The 12,229-nt window shown below is 35.0% G+C and overlaps 2 protein-coding genes across 2 annotated transcripts; one reads left to right on the forward strand and one right to left on the reverse strand.

The window, feature by feature from the left end:
• Positions 1-381: 381 nt before the first annotated feature.
• LOC125579259 lies at positions 382-3,486 on the forward strand. The gene has a single exon (XM_048743232.1). The coding sequence runs from the start codon at positions 382-384 to the stop codon at positions 3,484-3,486; it is 3,105 nt and encodes a 1,034-aa protein (XP_048599189.1).
• A 3,074-nt stretch (positions 3,487-6,560) lies between these two features.
• LOC106370081 (polygalacturonase At1g48100) lies at positions 6,561-9,965 on the reverse strand. The gene is made up of 6 exons (XM_013810150.3): positions 9,415-9,965; positions 9,138-9,305; positions 8,900-8,947; positions 8,614-8,821; positions 7,427-7,511; positions 6,561-7,306 (listed from the first exon to the last, which is right to left on the reverse strand). Exons 1-6 carry the CDS (start codon positions 9,886-9,888, stop codon positions 6,796-6,798), a joined length of 1,494 nt encoding a protein of 497 aa, XP_013665604.2. The 5' UTR covers positions 9,889-9,965; the 3' UTR covers positions 6,561-6,795.
• Positions 9,966-12,229: the final 2,264 nt, after the last annotated feature.

The raw sequence follows: 12,229 nt of genomic DNA on the forward strand, positions 1-12,229 counted from the left end.
TTCCTCTCATGGAGGGGAACAAGACACTCGCACCTGGTACAATGTAGATTGGACAGAGCTGTTTGCAACACTGAATGGTCAGACCTGTTTCCCTCCTGTCGTAGCCAGTATATCCGCTATGAGGGCTCCGATCATCGCCCTCTGATATCGTTCCTGGACACACGAAAAAAGAAAGGAAATGGCATATTCAGGTTTGATAGACGGCTAAAAGATAACCAAGAAATTAAGGAGATCATAAAGGAGTTGTGGGAAAGCAACGCTCACCTTCAGGTTGAAGAAAAGCTGTCTATGTGCCGAAGAGCAATTTGTAGGTGGAGTAAAGCCTTCCAAGAAAACAGCAGACTTGCCTTGGAACAGTTAAAAGAAGAGTTAGACGCAGCGATGTCCAATCCTATTCCTAATGACTCCCTCATTAGAGAGATAAACTCTAAACTCCTAAAGACTTACAAGGATGAAGAGAACTTTTGGAGACAAAGAAGTAGGCAATTATGGCTATCTCTAGGAGATGCAAATACTGGTTATTTTCATGCATCTACCAAAGGAAGAAAAGCAAAGAATAGACTGACGGTGCTGGAAGATGAGGATGGACTACCTTGTTATGAAGAGGAACACATATCAGAGGTATTATGCAAGTACTACTCCCAGCTCTTCACTTCGATACCCGCAAAAGGAAATAACACAGTCCAGGAAGCCCTCGCCCCCTGCATTACTGATAAGAAGAATGAGACTCTAATCCAACTACCATCTAGTAAGGAGATTAAGGTAGCGACCTTTGCGATCCATCCGGACAAAGCACCTGGCCCAGATGGTTTCTCTGCTGCTTTCTTCCAGTCTAACTGGGAGGTAACAGGACCAGCCATAACCCAAGAAATCCAGCAGTTCTTCTCCACGGGAATCCTGGCAAAGTCAATAAACCACACTTACGTCAGACTAATCCCCAAGAACTTGGATGCAAAAAGAGCAGAAGACTTTCGACCTATTGCCTTATGTAACATCTATTATAAGATCATCTCCAAACTGCTTTCTCTACGGCTGAAAAAGGTGCTAAGTCCTATTATCTCCGAAAACCAGTATGCTTTCATTCCGGGAAGATCAATTACAGATAATGTTCTGATTACTCATGAAGTTCTGCAGTATCTAAAAACTTCCACAGCAACTCTACAATGTTCTATGGCAGTCAAGACTGATATGTCTAAAGCCTATGATAGGATTGAATGGAACTTTGTTGAGCAAGTGTTGACAAGGCTAGGCTTTCACAGCAAATGGGTTGGGTGGATTATGGAATGCATTTCGACTGTATCCTATTCCTACCTCATCAATGATAATGTCTATGGTCTAGTTAAACCTAGTAGAGGAATCAAACAGGGAGACCCTTTATCCCCTTATATTTTCATCCTATGTGGGGAAGTTCTATCCGGTTTATGCAAGAAGGCAGCGAGAGAAGGCTCTCTAGAGGGGATTAGAGTAGCAAGAGGTTGTCCAAGAATTAATCACCTATTATTTGCAGACGACACAATGTTCTTCTGCTCTGCTTCAGCGAACTCTTGTAAGGCCCTTCAGAGAATTCTCACACTGTATGAAGAAGCATCAGGCCAACAAATAAACAAGAGTAAATCAGCGGTTACATTCTCAAAGAAAACTCCTGTGGAGATGAAGGAAGAAGCCAAAGCAATTCTTGGAATTCATAAAGAGGGAGGAGAAGGAAAGTATCTTGGAGTACCAGAACACTTTGGACGGAAGAAGCGAGACCTGTTTACATCCATTGTAGATAGGATCCGTCAAAGAGCGGTAAGCTGGTCATCCCGCTGTCTCTCGAGAGCTGGAAAGCTGACAATGCTGAAGTCGGTTCTCACTGCAATCCCGACCTACACAATGTCATGTTTTGAACTGCCAGTTAGCTTGTGTAAGAGAATTCAATCGGCATTAACTCGTTTCTGGTGGGATGGACCAGACAACAAGAGAAAAATGAGTTGGGTAGCATGGAGCAGATTAACGAAATCAAAAGCAGAGGGAGGCCTAGGTCTCAGAGATATTCAGCTATTTAATCAAGCCCTTCTAGCTAAGATTGCATGGAGAATCATCACAGTACCAGACTGTCTACTTGCAAGAGTCCTCAAGGGGAAGTATTGTCACAAACAAAGCTTTCTAGAGGTGGAGCTACCCTCAGTAAGTTCTCATGGCTGGAGGGGAATCCTACATGGCAGGAACCTACTACGCGAACATCTAGGCAGGGCTATAGGAAATGGCTTATCTACAAAGGTTTGGAAAGACTCATGGATTTCGCTAGATGAAAACATTAAACCTTTTGGACCTATTCAGGAAGAAGCTCTAGATCTTCGTGTATCTGATTTACTTACGGATGATCTCAAGTGGAACAAGCAGAGAATTGAAAGATTCTTACCTGGATTCACTGATCAGATTCAATGCCTAAAACCCAGCCAGAGAGGAGTAGAGGACAGCTACGTTTGGCAACCGCTTCCTTCAGGAGTATATTCTACACGATCAGGGTACAATGCTATGAGTAGTCCACTTCAAAACCGTCACACCAACAGACCAGAGATTGAATTTGATTGGATAAAAGATGTTTGGTCTACCTGCTGTTCACCCAAGATGAAAGCTTTCCTTTGGTCGATTCTCCAAGATGCCCTGCCACTGGGAGAAAATCTCCAAAGAAGAGGAGTCACCACAGAAGTCAAATGCCCTCGGTGCAAGAGTATTGAATCTCCTATCCATATTTTCTTCCTGTGTCCGTTTGCACAAAAGATCTGGAGCAGAATCCCGCTAAAAGAAACAGTTCACATAGCTGTCACAGACACTTTCAAAACTGCAGTGGTCCGGTTCCGATCAGCCATATGCCTACCGCCAAGTGGAGTCTCACACAATATCATCTCGTGGGTGTGTTGGACTATCTGGAAGGACCGCAATTCGCTCATCTTCGAAGGCAAGGGCGATCTCCCTGAAAACTTAGCAACAAAGAGTATAGCTTTAGCACGAGAGTGGAGTGAAGCACAAGTATCGACAGCTAAAAGTCAAAAGACTTACTCTCCACCACTGAACGATAGACTCAACGAAGTGCCACATCCCAATATCGCGGTTTGTATGTCGGACGCAACGTGGGAAGCTACCCGATTCAGAGCCGGACTTGCATGGGTAATCAAGGGAGAGTCGACATCGGAGGTTAGGAGAGGATCATCGGTACAGGACTTTGTCAATTCACCTCTAGTCGGGGAGGCGCTGGCGATCAGAAAAGGTCTATTCATGGCGGCGAATCAAGGGATCTCGAATCTCTGGTGCTGCTCAGACAACTTAACGCTCATTAGAGCAATTACTCACAAAATACAGAGGAAGGAGCTACAAGGAATCATCAAAGACATTCACAATCTTTCCTCTGCTTTTGTTTCTTTAGATTTTTTTCATGTCTCGAGAGAGAACAATGAGGAGGCAGATGCATTAGCAAAGGCCGTACTCAGAAACTCTCATTTGTAATTGGACCCTTCTTGGGCTTGGGCTGTTTTTTGGCTCTTTTAATTAAGTATTTCTGTGACAAAAAAAAAGACTAATATAATAGAATGTGCGCGAAACACAAGTAGTTTAGGAGCATTCATTGATAACTAAAGTAGACATATTTGATACGCTTCGTCTAACTAGAATTGGGAATTACCTAATGAGAGGGTGTGAGTGTGGTGGGAATAGAGTCGGTCATAGATAGAGGAGACAATGCAGAAAAGCGAGAGAAGGAGAATCTTTATAATTTATGAGCTAACCAATAAAACAAGGGTATGCTTAATGTCCACTCACTTGTTTCATTTAACTTTTTCTAACTTGATTGGTCATTTTAAGGAAACTTCTGATGATTAATAACTCTTATATATGTGTCTAATATATACTTGAAATGTGTCTACTATATATACGCTTAAGTAAATTTGATTTGAAACATATCGATGCAAATGCAAAATAATGGATCGACAAAACATGCCTGGTCATGCAGATATATGATCATGCTTTAGATCTCATTTGAATATCTGGAAATATAAAATATCTGTGGACTATAATTTCATTTAAAAATTAATTTGGTCATTCTATATATGTTTGAAATACCTCCAAATTAATATCAAAAGTCCTAGATACCTTCAAATTAACAACAAAGGAAAAGGTAATGCGTCCATATTTATATATTATGAGTTCTTTTACGTACCTTGTAAAATATGAGTTCTCTTGACACAAAAAAAAAAAAGTAAAATATGAGTTCAGGTTACTGGAATAGGCATATTACATATACAGATTTGCAGATTTATTACTGATTACTGAACCAAGTATATAGTTATATATTGAGTGCTAGATACGTTAAACTGGGATTACGTGGTCACACCGAAAAAGGGGAGAGAATCGGAGGTGGGTATGTCTAACATTCCAATTGCGACCCACCAAACTTCTCCATTTGTTGATAAACTATATAATATTGTAACATATATCTTTATTTATTTAGTATTTACAGAAAACGAGAACCAGAACTTAGAATCTTCGGGTGGCCTTGTAAGCTTTTTCAGTTTTCCTTAACCTCAAAAAGGAAGTAAAATATTTCTTTGGTTGTATAATTGCATATAATATACATATACGTATATATGAAAGACACATACGCGTGACAGATTTCCATAATTAGAATTTACATCTTTATGCCCAAGTTACTTAGAACATGCATATTTCTAGGTGAAAATGATATGGTTTTTATTTACTGTACTGGAGATTAGAAAATTAAATCACAGGGGCTGATTATTACTTTAGTTACATTAAAATGTAAGTCTTGAATCACCAGCGCTAGCAATTGATAGGTTCAATGGCTATGCATGCATACATTTATATTTATGTATAAATGAAGACATAGGTACTCTAGTGGCTGAGCGTGCCTAGGAGAACCATGTAAACTTTAAACAAGTTGATCATATCAACTTTCAAAATCTTAACACACACAAGAACAAATAAATGCACAAAAAACTTCAGAAGTACAAAAGTAAAAAGGAACTCGACACGGAATAATTAATCGCCGTAGGACAAAGTTCGTTGGAAAAGAGGGGAAAAAGAAAGTTGTATGGTTTAAAAAGGAAATTGTATGGTTAAAAAATGGAAATTTGCGGGTTATCATATTAATCCACGAAAATTTTCAGGTTATCATATTCGTTATTATTTTGTTGTAAAATAGAGGATTTAAAAAAATTAACAATACATTTTCCACGTTTGTTTACAAACACTCAATTAATCTTTATTCGGTTAATGATGATTCAACCGGTCAATTTTTGAGGGAATGAGTTTTAAATTTATTCAATAAAAAATCGGTTCAATGATCATTTCAACAGATGTTATATATAACTCGAGTTTTGCCTGTAATGACCTAGCGGATCGCATATTAATTTCACTGATATTAAAATCTTTTACATAGTCAAAAGGTTTAACATCTCTATAAAAAATACATCGGTAGCTTCAAAATAATACTAGATAACGTAAATATATGACATGGATCAAATACAAAACATTTAACTTAAAACCATATGATTCCCTTATCATCATTATCTATTTTTTGGCTAATGATTTAACTAATACATTTCCTTGACTATGAAAGGTACACGTCGAGAGACAAATGAGCATATATGATTTAATATAATATCTAAACATTAATTCAGTTATATATTTATTAGTTCGACCTACCAAGAGACCAAGACAACATCCAAAAGTTGGAATATTCTTTCTACTTTCTACTAATATAATCCACTAGTTTATATATCATATTTAAGTGCACCAAGCATTTAGCTTAGATGATACTGGAAGTGATTGGTAGTTGCTGTAGATGCTGTCCACAGCCCTATTTATTTCTACAGCACCAAATTCAGAGCAATCAAGCTTTAAATTTTTTTTGAAACCACAGCTCTTAAAATAACCTACAGCTATACAAGTGCTCTGCAGAGCCAAATATCCAAAGCAATTTTTTAATGCTTCAATAAAATTCTACAGCAATAAAATCTAAAGCCACAGCAAAAAGTCTACAGATTTTATACTACAGCAAAATTTTTAAAGCTACAACAATTACCAATCGGACCCACTATATTAGATAAAGACATATTTCAACAACAACAAAAGAAGATAGTGACATATTAGATATATTGTTTGTAAAAAAAAAAGAAGACGACATATTAGATATAGACAAAACCAAAATATTGTTGCATTCTACGACCGTTTTAATTGTTTATGACTTCTATTTAACCATACGACACATTTCCTTTTTTATTTAAGATTTTTTTTTACTGTGAGATGGTAAAATTTTAACCTATATATTGAGTTATTTTAAAATTAAACAGGTAACAATATTATCTCAAATTAAAATAATAAACTATTTTCTAAGGAAGCTGTTAGACTTTTTTTACGATTCGATGTTGCAGTTTAATGTTAACACTGAACATGCCACTTGTACTGGTACATGACGGCACTATACTACTGGTCTAGTCTACGGTACAATAGTAATATGAGTATAAGAAAAGTTGTATCCATAGTGACATATAACATACTGAAGCTAAAACACAATCTTAATTATATTAATTACTCCATCATTAGTAAAACAAACACTTCATAAATCAGCATATGAAACTTAAACACGACTTTTAAATAGTTGGGAGGCAAATAAAACATACCACTCCTTAATGAAGAATCAATAATATGACTCTCCTCAAACTTATATACATTTCCCTCTAAAATCTCGTTAAAAGTTTAGAATATTGTCTAACTCAATTATTGATCCGAAGATGCAAATCACGGTGAACCGCACTTGTCAACAAGAGCACCTTGCAACGCCGTGGGAGGATCTGACATGAGACACCAAACCGGAGGAATCGAAAGCTCTTCCGCAAGTCCATAAGCATTCCAACAAAACGGATCCAGAACGATGTCGCCCTTTGCAGGAAGCAACTCGATGCCCGAAAGAGTTAGATTTGTGCATGGAATTGCATCGCTGCATCCAAAATGCATTGGAGGACTTCGAATATCGTAAGTTCCTTTGATGCCTTGGTATGCAATATCAGATACAAAAACCGCAGATGTTTTATTAGAACAATCTTTGGTCATGCAATAGTATTGGTCAATGATTATTGGGTTACGGACTGACTCCACGTGGATGTTGTTAAATGTCACGCCTGAGACCGAACCAGAACCACCTTGCCACGTTTTGATCCGAACTCCGTTGTCGGAATATTTTATGATGGAGTCTCTTACAGTTATGTTTGATACGCATGCGTGTGAGTTGTGGTTGCCCAAACTTCCAATACTGAAAATTTAGTATATAATGAAGTTAATAACAGTTTTTTATGACTTTTTTATTGGGATCTGTTAATAACAAATGTTTTTGATTAATTAACAAAAAATAAATTAAGAGTGATATATAGACCTAATTCCATGGCCACCGGGTCCACAAGTGAGATTCCGAATATCAACATCGTAGGATCCCGAACCAATCGATACACAATCATCTCCTGCAAAATGGAAGCATGAGTTTAATTATTCAGACAAGAATCATCTCTAAATAGTTCTGTTGAAATCCATATTTTCTTCTAGTTTTTAAATTAATCTATATCTAATCTATTAAAATAGGAGTACAAAATTAGATTATCCCTTAGTTTTCTACTATATTTACAATGGAATGCCACTGAAGTTATTAATTAACCTATCTTTTAGTATTTTTGTCTTTTCTCTTCAATTAATGTATTTCCAAAATCAAATTCTAACTAAAAAATCATGGCAATCTAATCTATTAAAATAGGAGTACAAAATTAGATTATCCCTTAGTTTTCCACTATATTTACAATGGCATGCCACTGAAGTTATTAATTAACCTATCTTTTAGGATTTTTGTCTTTTCTCTTCAATTAATGTATTTCTAAAATCAAATTCTAACTAAAAAATCATGGCAATAATAATTAATAAACCTAACTTTTAATATTTTTTTGTCTTTTCCTTTTTATTATACATATGTGTATTTGAAAATAATTAATTCCATATATACATTTCGTAATTACATACATTATACGGTAATTATTTTACTAATTCCACATATACGTAATAAATAGTATACAACAATTTCATTATACATAATCATAAAATTTTGATCCATAAAAACAGTTTATACAATAATTTTATTATATATAATCATAAAATTTTGATCCATAAAAAATAAAAATACATTTGTGTGATTTTACAGGTCGTATTCTAAATAAATGGATGATATAATTAAGGGTTTACATGATAAAATAAAACTACTCAATATAAACTATAAAATTATTGTGTTTATAAATGTCATATTAAAAAAAAATTAAACGGGTAAATTTTAAAATATATATTATCACTTATACAAATAAATATTCATTTATCAAAAAACTAACACCTGCGCGGGTGCGCGGGTCAAGCTCTAGTTTTCTCCTTATTATTTAAGTGATGTTTTTCTGTCAAGTTCAATTATAAACATATTACACAATCTATCTGACCCTTTAATTACAAAATAAATTATATTTTAGAGGGCTCCCGTTTTTTGGAACTTTATAGCGGTTGTTTAATGGATTTATAACTTTTTGTGTATACCGTTGGAGATGACGGAGTTGTAGATGGTAACGGAGTTAGAATTTTCAATGTGGATGCCGTCAGTGTTGGGACTTAACGGTGGAGCAGTGATGTGAAGGGACTCGACGTGAACGCCTTGGCATCCGTCGAATCTGAAATTAAACTGCGGGCTGTTTTTTATCATTAGACCTTCCACCGTTAGATTCGAGCTCATAAAGAACCTCAAAGCCTGCATGCAATTTAATTCATTATTATTTACCGAATTAATTAAAATAAACATAAGCAAATAAGTCGTAAGCTAACTTACAATGGGGCTGTCGCAGGGACCAGCAAAAATTGCAGATTTGTTGACGGACTGTAGGGAATTTAAAAATAACTCGTTACTTCTCTATTGAAGAGTTTTACATTCATTTGAAAATAAGGTAATAAATCAAACTAACTTGGAGATATTTGCTACAATTTCTTAAGTATTTTCTCTAGCTCGTGGCATTTGTTAAAACAGTCTGAATGATTAGTATAATATTTTTAAAAGTTTAATTAATTACCCGGTGAGGTTTGCAGGGAAGATCCCACCATTTTTGTCCCCGGCCGTCAATAACTCCGGCACCTTTCAGAGCCATTCCGTTGACTCTATAGAAGACAAGCCACTGTCTTTTACTTATATTACTTGGCCACGATTCTGGTCCATCTGGTGTTATAATGGTCCCGTCCACCTATTATATAAAAATGGTTATAAGAAAAACAAAATCTCATTTGACCCAATTAATTAGCTAGATAGTATATCGAAGACCTTTAATATTTTATTAAGAAGAGAAATAATACTTGTAATATTTGGTAAGAGTGGCAAGGACCGGTAAATATAGTAGAGTGAATCATGAATGTGTAGCCGTAAGGAACAAACAAAACTGAAACGGTGTCGTTCTGGTTACTACATGAAGAGTCCCACGCAGTTTTGAATGCTTCCGTGTCGTCCGTGACACCATCTCCGACCGCACCAAACTTTCTCACGTTGTAGAATCCATTGTTATCTTCTTCAGGCTCGTCTGTAGGTGACGGTGGCAGCGAAGGTGACGGTGAGTCATTGGGGCCTGGAGGAGGAGTAGGAGGCTGAGAGATTGAGGAAGATGGTGGCTCTGGTTTTGAGGAGTGATGGTTATGGCTATTGTGTTTGTGTTTCTCTTTGTGGTGATGGTATCGAGATTCAGTTAAAGAGGTTAACGTGAGAATTAGTGCAATGAAGAAGAGGATATGGTTGCGAGTATAAGAAGAAACAAACATTTTTGTTGGACAGAACATGTTTTCTTTTTGGTGATTTTGAGGTGAGTGTTGAGATAAAGTATGTAAAGTAGAGAGTCGCACTCACTAAGTTTAGAATGCTTCTTGGAAATGTTAATGCAGCAAAAGCAGACAAGGCTGGTTCCTTTATATATACTGCAAGGTCGTGGGCTTATAGGAAGTGGAAACCGACTCCGTAATGTTCTTATTATCCCTTTTTCATACTATTAATTTAAACAAGTGGAGTGTAGTGAAAGTTTACTTGCGGGGTTTTTGTTTGGTTTCTTTTCGTTTTTCTTCTTCTTTTATTGTCTTTTTGATTTTTGTTTGTTTGTAGAAAAATAGACTCACCAAACTGATGACGTTATCAGCTAGCATGAGACTCGGGCAGTATAATTCTACTCTCCGTTCGAGTTTTTGAATTTTTTTTTTTGTAATTGATCTATATTTTTGTTTCATTTTTCCTTTTAAGAAATCTTTCTCTTCTATATTCGGTTTAGTTATCTTTTTTTATCATTCATATGTAAAATTATCTAACAAAATTGACATTTGGATCTTATATGATCTGCTTTTCTTTTAAATCGGTTCATGTTTGTCAGACACTTTTATTTTATTGAATTTCCTCATGTGTAAGTGATTATTATTTATCATTATAACATATACATATATATTATATTTGAGAATTTACCTTGGACAAATCTATGGTCACATAATATTTGGGAACGAATACCATGGATGCGGCATGCATGAGAGTATCCACATAAATAATTTCTAAATCAAAATTTATCATCCTCATCATATGTATATGATTGGCTTGTACATCAAATACTCTATTAATTTAATTTGGAATTAAAATTTAAAAATATCTCGATTGTTTCAAATAATAGTGCGTACGCATAGGCTCATCTGTGTGGTACAGTTTAAGACATGCAAGGTGGATATGGGCATATGTTCATCATGGCAAATTGAATCAGGGTAACAATAATAGTCATAATTCAGTAGATTAATTAAGTTCGTGAATAAATCTCTTCTTTTAGAACGAAACTCTTTTGGTTTTAAGCAGAAACTCTTAGCAAAAACTCTTTTGGTTTTAAGCAGAAAAAATATTAGCCAGCCGGTATATGTTGAAATGACGAATACTGTTAGATTCAGGTTTATTATGGGCTTCCAACTTAAAACCAATTGGCAATTAGTGGATTGGCCCTAACCCTTTATATATTACTTAATGTCCCATTGATTTTCCAATGTGGGATACATATCCCTTAATACCCCTCCTCGAGATGATGGCTCTTATCGGCCAGAAATCTCGGAAACTTCTTAAGACAGTTATACTCGGTCGAGCGAGTCAATTACGACCTATATACCCGGTCGGATAGGGTTAATATTAATTAGGGGTTTAACTTATTAGGATCTGGGCTCTGATACCATGTTAGATTCAGGTTTATTATGGGCTTCCAACTTAAAACCAATTGGCAATTAGTGGATTGGCCCTAACCCTTTATATATTACTTAATGTCCCATTGATTTTCCAATGTGGGATACATATCCCTTAATAAATACACATAAATAGTCCATGAATAACCTCTTCATAGTGTAAGAAAAAAAAAATCCTCTTCGTAGTTATGAGCTGGTCGAAACGTTATCACAGTACATCTGTACATCTAATCTATTAAAACTGAAGTACAAATTTAAATTAACCCTTAATTTACTTTGATAATTACAAGCCATGCCATTCCTATATTAATGTTTAAAAATGTTTAATCAATATTTTGTTTCCTGTCACCTAATTAAAATCGGATCCACGCAGATTTTGTTCCTAATTAATAGGTGAATTTTAATTCATTGGTTAATCACCTAATTGCATCTATTTAATTCATTGGTTACAGTTGGAGTTTGCAAATCTAGAACACAGTTGCTTTGCATTTCTTTCTTATTTACAAATATGTCACTTCACTTAAAAACAAAAAATTAAATTACAATGAATTGTAATTTATTTTTGCTGAAAATAAAAACACAAACTGTAATATATAGTATGGTGATGATTGATTTGATTGTGGCTTTAAAAATTTAGCTGTAGATGTTTAGGTGTAGATAAATCGGTTGTAGCTGTAAAGTTGTTACTGTAGACTTTTTCTGTAGAGACTTTTGTTGTAGTTAAATTTGTTGTAGATGTAAGTTGTAGGCTGTAAATATTTTAAAATAAAATATATGAAATATGTGTCGTATATATAAAATTATTATTTTATATCAATTAAAATCATTTATATTAAAATTTATTGTAATTTAAAATTTATTGTAAATTAAATATCTTAATAATTTAAAAACACTCAAAATAAAAATTAAAATATTTATAAAAGTTTTT

Source organism: Brassica napus, chromosome A10, assembly GCF_020379485.1.
Source record: "Brassica napus cultivar Da-Ae chromosome A10, Da-Ae, whole genome shotgun sequence".
NCBI classification, from domain to species: domain Eukaryota; kingdom Viridiplantae; phylum Streptophyta; class Magnoliopsida; order Brassicales; family Brassicaceae; genus Brassica; species Brassica napus.

What these genes read in the sequence shown, in the direction of transcription:
- LOC125579259 (XM_048743232.1), top strand. Translation starts at nt 382, where the DNA reads ATGTCCAATCCTATTCCTAATGACTCCCTCATTAGAGAGATAAACTCT.
- LOC106370081 (XM_013810150.3), bottom strand. Translation starts at nt 9,888, where the DNA reads ATGTTCTGTCCAACAAAAATGTTTGTTTCTTCTTATACTCGCAACCAT. An exon ending in ACTCTTACCAAATATTACAA is followed by an intron (nt 9,306 to 9,414) that starts GTATTATTTCTC and finishes TTTATATAATAG; the next exon opens with GTGGACGGGACCATTATAAC. An exon ending in CAACTCCGTCATCTCCAACG is followed by an intron (nt 7,512 to 8,613) that starts GTATACACAAAA and finishes TCCATTTTGCAG; the next exon opens with GAGATGATTGTGTATCGATT.